The following is a 14,007-nucleotide window of genomic DNA, read 5'->3' on the forward strand; positions in this document are numbered from 1 at the left end:
AGGAAATCTTACAGTCATTTGCCACATAAAGGGAGGAAATAATCCCAAGGCTTCCTATTTTGTCAGAAACAATCCAATCCATTTAAATCAGTTTCTCAACCTTGGCACTAGTGACATTTGGGGGCTGGATCATTCTTTACCCTGGGGGCTGTCCTGTGACCTTGACCCACTCAGTGCCAGGAGCGCTCTGGCCCCTGCCCCCAGTTGTGACAACCCAAAATACCTCCAGACACTACCACATGTCCCCGCCTTGAGAACCACGGCTCTAAACTGCGTAATTACCCAGGGAAAAACTGCTACTGTGTTCGTCTCGGCTGTATCCCCTGTGAGCAGTGCCATCTGCTACCCTTTCAGCCGGCTCAGAATCACTGTTACTGGCCAACTTGCTGACAGCTGGCCACAGTTAGCAGACGAGGACTTCCCACCGAAATCTCACGCCTGTTTTGTGGCATTACACTTGGATGCTGCTGCCCAAGGAAAGGGAAAGCAGAGTACAGCAAGAAGCTTCTGACTCATCTTTGAGCCTCAGAGTCCCACCAAGGGAAGGTTATAAAGAGGAGAGATGCATGAAAGCAAGGGCAGAAGGAAGCCAGCCGCTCAATGGAAGAAAGACCTCAAACAAGGTCCTTCCCATTCTCTTGTTCCATGGGGCATCACTCAGCATGATTTCTAATAGCATCTGCTATTAAAATCAATTAGATGCATCTGTTTGTCACCAGGGGCATGAGTTCCTTAAGTGGTTGACTCTTGTTCTTGGCTCAGGTCATAAATGGAAGCCTCTTTCGTCTAAAGACCTGTGGCCAACAACCTCCAACATGGCTTTGCACTGATAGAATTCTACAGGTTATGTACAGCACTCTGTGTTCCTCCAAAGGGATGGAAGACAAGACATCTTGGAAATGGCTCCACGGCATTAAACCTGGAGGGGGGAAATGATTGCTTTCCTCCATGGTGCCATATTCTACAAACCCCATCTTCAGGACTTTCCAGAAGTCTCTGTCCATCATCTGAGAATAAAGCCCTGCAGCCCCAGGTTCCTGGACATGCCTGTGTTACTCCTGCTCTCCCTTTCACTAACAGGTAGTGCTAAACCAAGAAGGGAGTGACAAAGGCCTAAAGGGAGTAGAAGAGGAGAGGCATTAAGAGCAAGGACAACAGGGCTGGTTACCTCAGTTGGAATCTTGACTTTTGCCAACCACTGTGTGACCTCAGGCAAGTTATTTAGCTTCTCTGTACCTCATGTTCCTCATTTTTACAATGGGAATAATCGGACTGTGCACCCCATAGGCTTCTGAAGAGGATTAAGTGAATTAGGGCTTGCAAAGGGCTTGGAACAACGCCTAGCACAAATTGCATATAAACTGTTAAATTCTGAACTCCTTTTACTAAGCAGTACCATATCTAAGAATTTGCTGGAGCACCCTTCTGATATGACAAAACCTTCTGCAACATTTCTACCACAAAAGATGTGCGAGGTGACCTATGACCCAGCCACATTCCTATTTTGGCTATAAAACAACTACCTAACCATACATCTAGTGCATGAGTACCTCATACAAGGAATTCCTCATGTCAGGGAAGAACTGTGTTAGCTTTAGATAAGCATAAGGCATACCTGGATATCGCGATAGGATAGCAGTAAATTAATCACGATGTCTGAGGTTAGAACCTCAGTGTTATCCATGCGGAGTTTGATCCGAGCCAGCTCCTTGGCCAGTTCATCACCCTGGTATTTCTCTCTGGCTCTCCGGATGTCATTTAACAAGGTTTCTTTGTAATAAGCACTGGAGAGGGAAACAAGAAAAGCTCCAGTCACGGCTTACAAGCATCCAGGACTGTGCTGCAGCTCAAACAAACCTAGCTCTCATGGACATGACTTAGGCTAACACACGGGAGCCTCACCCACAGTTGAGCCTCCCAGGATCAGCCAATGGGGAGCACATCCTAGTTGTGAGTGTCACTTTGCAAAAACCTAACCACTCAACAGTTACAAAGAAAATCAGTTCATTATGACCTTGAAAATATTTTCAAAGTTGACCCCTGATGTATTTGGATAACACACAGGACTCACTAGCTATCCCACCCCATCCCCTCTCCTCCAGTATTTTCAAACACATAAAGAACAAGAAAGTACTTCACTTGAACAGTAATTTCCCCCACCATTAAGAGATTTTTCACAAAGCTGAATAAAACTCCAAAGACATGAAACATAGTAAGATGAATGTCTTTAAGATGTATCTTTCAGGTATCCCCAGATAGTAACCACAAAGCTTTTTACACTTGGTCGAGAAACAAAATCTGGATGTGTCCATGAGCAATACAAGAAGCCATGCCTGGATACCTGCAGACCACCTCTGCCTTTCACCCCCTATTCTCTGTGTCATTTTTGACAGCCAGAATGCTTTCCTAATGGAAGACATAGAACTTCCTTTATGTGGGCATCCAGATAATAACAGGGAGGTATTACAACATTTAAAGCAGTTTAAATTCACACTAGAATGTCTCATCATGTCTCCAAGAACCAATGCTAGTATTCGGTACTTGGTTTAAAATAGATGAATTTAAATATGTTGTCTACTTTCCAAGAAATTTTTTTTCTATGGAAACTGGGCATGATCAAGTTGTAATACTATCAACCCATTACGTAGCTGAAATGATTTAACTGTAGACAGTAAAATTAGGTTATTAAAAAGAGCAAGTTTAACAAGTAATAGTCTTCAGAGGATGAGAAACAATACCAAAGAATAACCAATGTTGATTTTAATTGTTACAAAACTCTGTCCAAAAAAGTGTTTACAGTACACTGCCTGGTCCAATGCTTATAATAAATCTCAACATTTCAGTAATTAAGTGAAATTACTTTCACTTAAGTAAAGTGAAAGTGCTCTGATATAAAAGTATCAGTGTGCTCTGATATAAAAGTATCAGTGCACTGCTTTAATTTTTATTTCCTTGTCTCTTATTACCTTGATGATGAGCAAATTAGTAGATTCTACTAATGTTTAAAATTCTATGATTAATCAAGTGAATAATTAAGTTGAGTGATAGCCATTGTCCATTTGCTGGACTATAAAGGCATCAAAAGCTATTAAAGTATTAGTAGTTTTGCCTGTCAAGTGAAAATGTCCACTTTAGTCTTGTTTTCAAGGGGAGCTCTGAAAAATATCTTCAATAAACTAAGAAACCTAATAAGAACAGTAACCTGTAAGTAAATAAACAAAACACTGAATTAAGTATGGCTTGGAGACACCATGTATGTAATAAACATGCAGCCATTTCTGCCTCTGGTAACCAGGAAAGATACTGCTAATCAGTGTGAACTTGGAAATGGCTTCAAACCCCTTTTCTGCACAGGGCTCTGGGTGGCCTTCATCAACCTATGCAAGTTGGCACTTGAGCTGAAAATTTATCTGCCATCCCTCTTACAGATGTTTTCAACCATTAGCATCATTTATCCTCTCACTAACCCTTGCCAGGTATCTGGGAGTTCAAGGGGTGGAATCAACCAACAGGTATTTCAAGTTCTTTGAAATTAAACCAAATTGAAAGACTTGTCTTCCTACTGAAACATACATGAAATGAATGAGAAACAAACCTGAGGCCACTTCTTGCAGACACCTTGCTCACCTGGCAGACTCAAGCTAGCCTACTTCCTTGTCAGACCTGAAAAAAAATGATACTGGGAGACTTTTCTCCCTGAACCTCACTAGAATATTCACTGTGCAGTTAAGACAACAGTTAGCAAGCTGGGGCCGAATGAGGTTTTTGAGGGATGTGCTGCAAAAGGTGCCCCGTTTACTTTCTAGATTGGCATGTGGTCACATATGCCTGAGTTGCCAGTCTTCTTTTCCCTTTACAACCTGTAGCAGAAACTGTGTGTCCAGAGAAGAGGTGACAGGATAGAAAAGGAGAACAGACTGAACAAGCATGCACCTCCCACCAGCCCCACAGTTTGGGGGGCCACAGCGCAAGCCAGAGGGACGTGTGGCCCTTATACTTCAAGTCAGTTCTGCCAGCGCTTTGGATTTTCATTTGTTTTGGAAAGACAAATCCTTCTCCTTGAGACTTAACTTTCAGGAGTAAATCCTTTAAATTGGCTACAGGCAAAGAAAATCTGAATTCTTTCTTTAAGTGGAATAACTTTTCTGCCTTCAAGTTTCAAAACAGGGATATTTCAAGGGCTGGTTTCTTGAGCACTGAGGCTCCAAGAGGTGAGCTGACTGTTCCAAGGCTACACAGTGAAGGACCGCCTGAGCCAGGATTCAAACCCAAACCTGTCAGCTCTTGAATCACTGCTCCACGCCTTCTCCGACATAAATCTACCAAGAACACGTCCCAGGGCACACTGTGGTCAGGATGGCTTCAGCTTGACTCAATACCCTGACCTGTACAGCATAGGGGCTAATGTTTGGAATAGCCTTGCTGACACATTTTAACAACTTCAACAGCTGATTGGCAGTGGGCAGGAACTCACCTTCAGAAATGATCTTAGAACACAGAATGTCAGAGTTGAAAGAGCATTAAAGAAAATCAATGATTTAAGTTCCTTATCTTCTAGATGACAAAACAACTACAGAAAAGTTATTTGTCAAGGTTGCATAAGGAGCTGGAACCAAACACAAACTGAACCCTGACCTCAACTCCAGTTTCATTCTCTTTCAGCTACACCTCAACAGCCCAATGCAGTGAGCCAGTGTGGAACCCTGGATTCCAGGATGACTTTAAAATGACTGGTTGGAATTCCCCACTCTCTGGGCACTATGGTCTCTTGAAGGTACATCACCTCCATGGACATGAAGGGAAAATTTTGGCCAAGCTCCCAAGATTGAGGACAGTTGATGGGAATTACCATGAGGTCACATGGATGTCCTTGAGGAGGCTAGTAAACCTGTCCACCAGAGGCACACACAGTGGACCCAGGAGGGTGTCCCAGTTGGGCTGCATGTACTCCGAGGCACGCCGCTGGGCATCACTCTCACAGCAAAAATAATCAGCGCATGGTGTCACGATGTATGGGATGAAATAATAATTTCCACTGGATGCCTGGAAAAAAGAAACAAAAATGTTTCACAAAATAAGCAATGCAGAAGCACAGCTGTGGATTTGGGCAGGTGGAACCTTGGTGGGACAGGAAAGGAGAATATGCTTGACGATGAACAACTACTTGCACAATATGACTACGAATCTATCAGACGCAAACAGGAAACCACTCCATTTCACAAGCTCTAACACATGGGAATACAACAAAAATTTGGTTTTCAATGCTGAACTGGGCAGTATACATCTCTGAATTTCACTGGCAGAGATTTTAGGTTTTTAATTCTCAGAAATTATATTTCATTACATATCCTCCAAATCACAGGGAACTTCAGCCCAATGATAACCAGGAAGCAAAATGTAAAGGTTTAATTTCTTTCTTTTGGCATGGCTGGAAAAGCCTTATTATTTGATAATTTAACCACAGGTGAATTATTTATAAACTTTGTTGAGTAGAAACTGTTTTGCAGGAAGCAGATATTAATAGATATGATTAGTCCCAGAGATTTGTTGTAAACAAATTTTTATATTGTCAAATAATACTCAAGTAAAACTATGCTTTTTCTATGGAATAATCATGATTCATAGTCAAATTGTAACCATTTTTTAAAGCATAAACACTACCTTTATTTTTTTTTTACTCTTTCAGTTTTTAAATTATGAAAGTATGATAACACATTTACAGGAGACTTGGAAAATATACAACAAAGTTACATATAGTTCTACTATATATTACAATTATTTTAAATAGATAAATTTTTAGTTGGAGTTTCCTTATCAAACTCTCCAGTATTAATAGAATGAATATACAGAAAAGTAGAAGGAAAGCGCCATGAACCAATTCAACATAATTAAGATTCATACAATTTTCACACACAGTAGGATACAAATTCTATTCAAGTTCCCATAGATTATATATAAACTAGGAGACACTGGAACATATCCAGGGACATAAAACAGGTGCAAAAATTTCATGGTCTAAAGGTACTGAAATCATACAGAGTCGGTTCTCTTATCACTGTGGAATTATGTTAGAAATCAGTATCAAAAGATATTTGAAAATAACCCACATATTTTCAAGTCCAATGTGACATTTACCAAGAGAGATCTTTGACTTAGCCATCGAAAGCCTCAGTAAACTTAGAAGACTGAAAAAACACAGAGGGTGATTACAGAGAAGAAAGTGTTTAAATGAGAAATATTAAAATGAAAAATTAATATCAAAGATACTTTAAAAAACCCATGTATTTGAAAATTAAATGTCCACTTTTAAATGATGGTTGTATCTAAGAAGCCCTAACAAGGAAAATTAGAAAATATTTGTAACAGAATAAAAATGAAAAGAGATTTACCAGAATTTGTTGCATGCAGCTGAAACTGCTCAATGCAAGTAAATACAAAGCAGAATCTTGAATAAAGTATGAAAATAAATAACAAACACTGGCGTAAAATATTATGAAATTTGTACAAAATTTGTACTTTAGTTAATAAAACTGTTATCACATTTTCCGTTTTTTTTTTTAAACAACATAGTATTTTCTTGATATTCTCAGAACTGGACTAGAAGCTTTGAGCTTCAAATTTTTGTGAAAAAGACCACTAAGATAATGAACTTTCTAGTCTTTTAGCAGTAATATCAGATGCCAAAATACATGGAACTATATCAAAGTTTTGAGTGAATTTTTTAGCTAGGCAAAAATTCATAACATTTCTAAAATATATATCATACATACTATATACACATACACATATATATACATATATGTATACAAAAGTTTTTCTACTATGCTTGATAAAGGCTTGAGAAAGAAAAACAGAAAAGAGACACAGAAATTGGGAAACATAAACTAAATGAAATGGGAACACTGAACATGAAATAGAAAAAGAAATACTACTTTTAAACAGCATTCAGCCCATACCTGGGCTCCCTGATAGCTCAGTTGGTAAAGAATCTGCCTGAATGCAGGAGACCCCGGTTTGATTCCTGGGTCGGGAAGATACCCCAGAGAAGGGATAGGCTACCCACTCCAGCATTCTTGGGCTTCCCTTGTGGCTCAGCTGGTAAAGAATCCGCCTGCAATGAGGGAGATCTAGGTTTGATCCCTGGGTTGGGTAGATCCCCTGGAGAAGGGAAAGGCTACCCACTCCAGTATTCTGGCCTGGAGAATTCCATGGACTATACAGTTTATGGGGTTGCAAAGAGTTGGACACAACTGAGAGACTTTCACTTTTCACTTTTTCAAGCCCATGCTCAGTTTTTAGAATATTTGGAGGACTACAATATGCTCGTAAAGGACATTCTACTATTACAGTCTATTTTTGGTCTGTACTGTTACAAAAAGCCACTATGTTAAAATTTCTGACTTATTAATTCCTATCTCTTCACTAAGTTTTAAAGAATTTGATGCAAGCAATAATACATCTGATTTTTTCCCTTTAATTTGTTAAACTAAGGGAGTTATCTAGGAAATTTGGCATCAGTTCAATTGCTCAGTCGTGTCCAACTCTTGGAGACCCCATGGACTGCAGCATGCCAGGCCTCCCTGTCCATCACCAACTCCTGAAGTTTACTCAAACTCACATCCATTGAGTCGGTGATGCCATCCAACCATCTCATCCTCTTTCATCCCCTTCTCCTCCCACCTTCACTCTTTCCCAGCATCAGGGTCTTTTCAAATGAGTCAGTTCCTCACATCAGGTGGCCAAAGTATTGGAGTTTCAGCTTCAACATCAGTCATTTCAATGAATATTCAGGATTTATTTCCTTTAGGATGGACTGGTTGGATCTCCTTGCTGTCCAAGGGGCTCTCAGGAGTCTTCTCCAACACCATAGTTCAAAAGCATCAATTCTTTGGTGCTCAGCTTTCTTTATAGTCCAACTCTCACATTCATACATGACTACTGGAAAAACCATAGCCTTGACTAGATGGACCTTTGTTGGCCAAGTAATGCCTCTGCTTTGTAATATGCTGTCTAGGTTGGTCATAGCTTTTCTTACAAGGAGTTAAGTGTCTTTTAATTTCATGGTTGCAGTCACCATCTGCAGTGATTTTGGAGTCCCAAAAAATAATGTCTGTCACTGTTTCCCTATCTATTTGCCATGAAGTGACAGGATAATGTGGCAAAATGCACAACCTTGGGAAGCATACTTTCAGCAAGAACGAGAAGTCAAACGAGCAATACATCTCCTTCTAAATTACAAAGGAATTCACTCACCCCAGAGACAATGGTCAGAATGCCACAATTTCAGATCAAACAGAAGTCTTGGGAAAACTCCACATTGGGGAACTGGTTTCAAACATATATGTGACAGACATTTTAGTTTTCCTTTTGAGTAAGATTTGCTTACACAAGGACAGGTGGTATTCTTCTATCTAAATTCAAAATCAAATAATTGTCTGAAATTCTCTCCTTCTTTTGTACCTCCCAGGGCATCTATATCCCTGCTGAGCTGTCTGTAGGCCCTAAAATACTTTGTTAAGCAAAAATGACTAGCGCTGCTCCATTCAATCATACTTGAGACTGCATCGGCACACTTTTTCTGTAAAAATATTTTTGGTCTTGTGGGCCATATAATCTCTACTCTCCAAGTACTCAACTCTGCTGTTAAAGCAGCCACAGACAAGACGTAGACACATGAGCATGGCTGTGCCCAGTGAAACTATTTATGGGCAAAACTCTGAATTTCATATTTTCACATGTCCTAGAATATTCTTTGGGCTTCCCCAGTGGCTCTGTGGTAAAGAATCTGCCTGCCAATGCAGGAGACGCTGGTTCAATCCCTGGGTTGGGAGGACAACCTGGAGAAGGAAAAGGCAACGCACTCCAGTATTCTTGCCTGGGAAATCCCATGGACAGAGCAGCCTGGCAGGCTACAGTCCACAGGGTTGCAAACAGTCGGACACAACTTAGTGACTAAACAACAATAACAAAATATTCTTCATCTTCTGATTTTTTATCAATTATCAAAAAGTGTTAAAGCCATTGTGAGCTCACAGGTCATACTAAAACAAACGGTGGGCCAACCCTTGTCTAACACTAACCTTCCTGATGTTTCATGATTCCTGATAACAGATTTTATGAAAGAACTTACCCTGCTACAAAACAGCAGCTGGAGACTGTGGATACTAGATACTGGAATTAAACACCTCTCACTGCAAATGCTGGTGTGTTATAAAGACAGGTGGCAACATTTTGGGTATGTTGGTGATAAATGGGGAACAGAAGGAAGACTCATGGTTACTTCCTAGCAATCATTGAGCAAGGCCTGCACCAGAGGAACAAAGACCCTTCCCTCTCTGATAATATCTGCAAATTCTCAAAGACCAATTCAAAGTGCCCAACAAAGTAAGCTTTTGGTAGGTTAGAAACACATTTCTCCATCATCTATATCAATAAAGTCATGGTGCCAAAGTTAATTAAATTAAATGCCATTATACATTCATTTATACATTAATCTGCTTGTTCTTTTACCTGAAGTTGGTTGAGTTTATGGTAAAAGATTTCCTAGTTTAGACTACGAAGGATAAAAGAGCTGTGTGAATCAGTGAAGTCTAGAAGGTAAAAAATAAAAATCCTTGAAGGAATGGAGTTTGTTATTTTCAAAAAGTTAGGGCTAGACTGGAGGTATGTGGAGCTCCTCAGATTCCCTTCCCAGAAAATCAACCATAACTGGTAACAAATATTTTTCTCGAAAAAAACCATTTCAAGTCTGTATAAAATGTCTTAAGAGCAAACAGCAAATGGACAAGAGATCTTTATTCGAAACAACAATTAAATCTTGATAAGAGCAATGAGGCTCCAGCATGTGAGCTATAAGCTGCTCTTTCCCTACCCTCCAGCCCAGAGTGACAGTTCTACTCTGGATGGGTACAGTCAAGAAGATGCGGCCCCCTGCCACCCCCAATCCCAAGTCTAGGATGATAGTTTCTCCCTAGGAAGGCTAGGCCACCAGCATCCTCATTTACCACCGCCCTGTGTTGTAAAAGCCCTATTCCAGGTAAGCGTGGTTAAGAGAACCAGGGCTCCATCCCCTCACCCACTTGCCGCTTGTATGGCATCTTAGGTGAATCAGGCCAAGAATATTGGGCCCTGATCATCTATGTCCCAGCTCACATTGGACGGAGGTTCCATGTTAGGAGAGGCAAGCTGAGAAGATCAGGGGCTGCTAGCTCTGGCCAGCAGCCCACTCACAGCAGGGTATCATTCTGAAAGAGGCAGGCTGCTATCCCCCTGTCCTGCTCTGGAGCACTGATGCAGAGCTCTGCCTAGGGTCAAGGCATGAGGTAAGAACACAGAGCTCTGCAGCTCTCCCCAAGGGGACTGGTTTTATGTGGAACATAGCATGGGGAAGTTCAAACCTATGGAAGCTGCCAAAGACAATGAATACTTTTGTAGCAAGAAATTAAGAGGAGGCTGGTACTTCCATGAGAGCAATGGGTGAAAGGTAGATCAGCTAGAAGTTTAACAAAAAGAAACAGGGGAAGAGAGAGTTATGGAAGCCTTCCTGTGGTCAGAGTACACCTTAAAGAACAGCCTTAAAAAAACACATTTGCAAAGAAGTCCAATGTTAATGATATTAGACTGTGGAAGATTTATGTCTCAGGTTATTGGCAAAAACAATAAAGCAATTAGCTACCAACTTGGGGACGCTAACAATTGGATGTGGTATCAATAGAGGAAGACCAGTCAGGAACTTAAATCCCACCAGGGGACTCTCCTGGTGGCCCAGTGTTTAAGAATCTGCCTGCCAACGCAGGGGACATGGGTTCAACCCCTGATCTGGCAAGACTTTACATACTGTGGAGCAATTAAGCCCATGCACCACAACTTCTGAGCCCGAGTGTCGCAATTACTGAAGTCAGTGTGCCTAGAGCCTGTGCTTTTCAACACGAGAAGCCACTGCAATGAGAAGCCTGTGCACTGCAAGTTCGAGTAGTCCAAGCTCACTGCAACTAGAGAAAGCCTGTGTGCAGCAACAAAGACCCAGTGCAACCAAAAAAAGAAAAAATCAAGAAGAAAAACTTAATAGTGAAATTAGAGAAAGGTATAGTCCAAGAGAGCCCAGCTATAATCACTGCCATCCCCAGGTGGGGATGACAGGGTAGCTGTGTGCATGCCCAAGGCTGCACCTTCTGAGGAGTGACATCAGAGGCGGCACACTGTGGAGGAAATAGACCTCAGTGAGCTAGTCCAGTGAAGTCACTCAACAAATAAACCAATAAACAGGAACAAATTGCAGAGGCAGGAGGGAGAGAAATCAGTATCCAGAGTTGCAACATTACCTGAAGTATCCAGTTTTCAACCACAAAAAATATAAAAAATGCAAAGAAACAGGGCAGTGTGGTCCATATATATGAAAAACAGCAGGCAATGAGTAACTGCCAGGTATTGGACTCAGGAGACAAAGACTTGAAAACTGCTACTATAAATATGCTAAAAGAACTAAAGGAAACCATACTTAACAAACAATGCATCATCAAATACAGAATATCAGTGAAGAGTTAGGAATTACCCAAAAAAAAAAAAAAAAAAGTAAAGGGGAATTCTGGTGCTGCTTATTTGCTCAGTCATGTCCAACTCTTTGCAACCCCACAGACTGTAGCCTGCCAGGCACCTCTGTCCATGAGGATTTTGCAGGCAAGAATACTGGAGTGGGTTGCCATGCCCTCCTTCAGAGGATCTTCCCAACCCAGGGACTGAATCCAGGTCTCTCACATTGTAGGTGGATTCTTTACTGTCTGAGCCACCAGGGAAGCCCCTGAAGCTAAAAAATATAATAAGAAAATAGTGTTAGTCTTTCAGTCGTGTCCAACTCTTGGCAACACCATGGACTACAGCTGGCCAGGCTCCTCTGTCCATGTAATTCTCCAGGCAAGAATACTGGAATGGGTAGTCATTCCCTTCTCCAGGGGCATCTTCCCAACCCAGGGATTGAACCTGGGTCTCCTGCATTGTATGCAGATTCTTTACTGTCTGAGCCACCAAGGAAGTCCCAAAAGGATAATAACCAAAATTAAACATTCACTGAAGGGGCTCAACAGGAAATTACAGTGGAAGAAAGAATCAGCAAATTTGTAGACAAATCAACAGAGATTATGCAAACTGAAGAACAGAGAGAAAAAAGAATGAAGGGAAATGAACAGAACCTCAAAGAAATGTGGGACACCATCAAGTATACCAACAAAAACAGATCATAATAGGAGTCCTGGGAGGAGAGGAAAGGAGCAGGACTACACTAAAAGAAATAATTGCTGAAAAATTCAAAATTTGATTAAGCTAATCTATACACCCAAGAAGCTAAATTCCAAGCAGGATAAACTCAAAGACAGCCACATTCAGATACACTGTAGTCAAAACTGTCAAAGACAAAGTCTTGAAAGCAAGAGAAAAAAGTGTCTTATTGTGTACAAGGGTAACTCAATAAAATAAACATCTGACTTTTTTAATCAGAAGCAATGAAAGTTAGAAGGCAGTATAACAACATATTCAAAGAGATGAGGATAAGAAAGTCAACCAAAATCTTGTATCTAGCAAAACTATCTTTTATAAATGAAGGAGAATCTAACTTTACCTAAAGTACACAAGATCTTTAGAGAAAATTTCAACACCTTAACAAAGGATCTGAAAGGAAATCTGAGGAGAAAAGGAGAAAATAAGGACATTTTTAAGTAAACACAAACTGAGATAGTTTGTTCCTAGAAGACACGTTTCATTTAAAAAAAAAATACTAAAGGAAGTTCTTCAGGCTGAAAGCAAGTGATACCAGACAGCAATTTTAATTCACACAATAAAAACAAAGTATGGGGATTTCCCTGGAGGTCCAGTGGCTAAGACTCTGCGCCCCCCAATGCAGGAGACCAGGGTTCCTGGTCAGAGAACTAGATCCCACATACTGCAACTGAGAGTTCACATGTTGCAACTAAAGATCCCACATACCACAATGAAAATTGAAGATCCTGTTTACTGCGACTAAGACCTGGCGCAGCCAAATAAAATCCATGGCTGATTCATGTCAATGTATGGCAAAAACCACTACAATATTCTAAAGTTATTAGCCTCCAAATAATAAAAATAAATGGAAAAAAAATAAAGAGATTAAAAACAACAAAAAAAAGAAAAAATATGCAATAAAGTTAGTTATATAGGTAACTGTAAGAAACAGTATAATTGCTCATTTCTTTTCTTGTCTTAACTGGTTTAAAAGACAATGGCACAAAATTATGTATATAATCACATGTTGGAGCCTATAACATGTATTCATATATATGTAACATATTTGGCACTAACAGTACAAAAGATGTAGGTAGAAACAAGGCTGTACTTGAATAAGGAAATAGCACCGTTTGGTAACCTGAATCCACAGAACAAATGAAAGGAATTAGGAAGGTAAACAAACAGGTTAATGTAACTCTATAAATACTTATTTTCCTTTCCTCTCTCAGCTTTGTTAAAAGATGATATTATACAGAGTAAGAATTCTAACAAAAACACTTACAAACATTACAACTAAATAATCCCCAGTCTCTATAAGAGGTAGGTAAATTGAAGGGGCAGGAGTCCAACCTATTTGGATAGAATTGTTAGAGGTTTTAAAAATATTTCCAAAACAAATATTTGTGCTGAAATCTTGTTGACAGTCTTCCTTAAGCAAATCTATTCTTCCCAGAAAGCACACAAGTTAACTTTGCCCCAGTCCTGCTCAAATCCTCAATAATGATGTGTGAAAAAATGAGACATTGATAAATCTATGCTTTGTGCTGTCACAGGTTATGGCTCAAGTGAGCAGAACAGTTGCAAGAGAGGCTGGTGAAGGCTTGCCCACAGCTGCAGCGGATCCTGATCCTCTGAGCAAACATTTAGCCTCAGTTTGAGAAAATAAGGAGAAAGAAGGGGGATGCATGAATTCTGAAAACAACTGGGTGAGTTTAATGAACAAGACTGAGCAGACAGCAGAAATCTGGAGTCTTG

General features: G+C 40.3%; 1 protein-coding gene across 1 annotated transcript in view; it reads right to left on the reverse strand.

Moving 5' to 3' along the window:
* The window catches only part of MAP3K15 (mitogen-activated protein kinase kinase kinase 15), a 137,494-nt gene that overhangs the window by 81,171 nt on the left and 42,316 nt on the right, over window positions 1–14,007 (reverse strand). Inside the window, exons 4-5 of the mRNA XM_043459288.1 lie at window positions 4,850–5,043; window positions 1,616–1,784 (exon numbers count right to left, since the gene is read on the reverse strand). Of these exons, the coding sequence (XP_043315223.1) occupies window positions 1,616–1,784; window positions 4,850–5,043 (363 nt within the window). The remainder of the gene's footprint in view (window positions 1–1,615; window positions 1,785–4,849; window positions 5,044–14,007) is intronic.

The sequence above is a fragment of the Cervus canadensis genome, chromosome X, assembly GCF_019320065.1.
Source record: "Cervus canadensis isolate Bull #8, Minnesota chromosome X, ASM1932006v1, whole genome shotgun sequence".
NCBI classification, from domain to species: domain Eukaryota; kingdom Metazoa; phylum Chordata; class Mammalia; order Artiodactyla; family Cervidae; genus Cervus; species Cervus canadensis.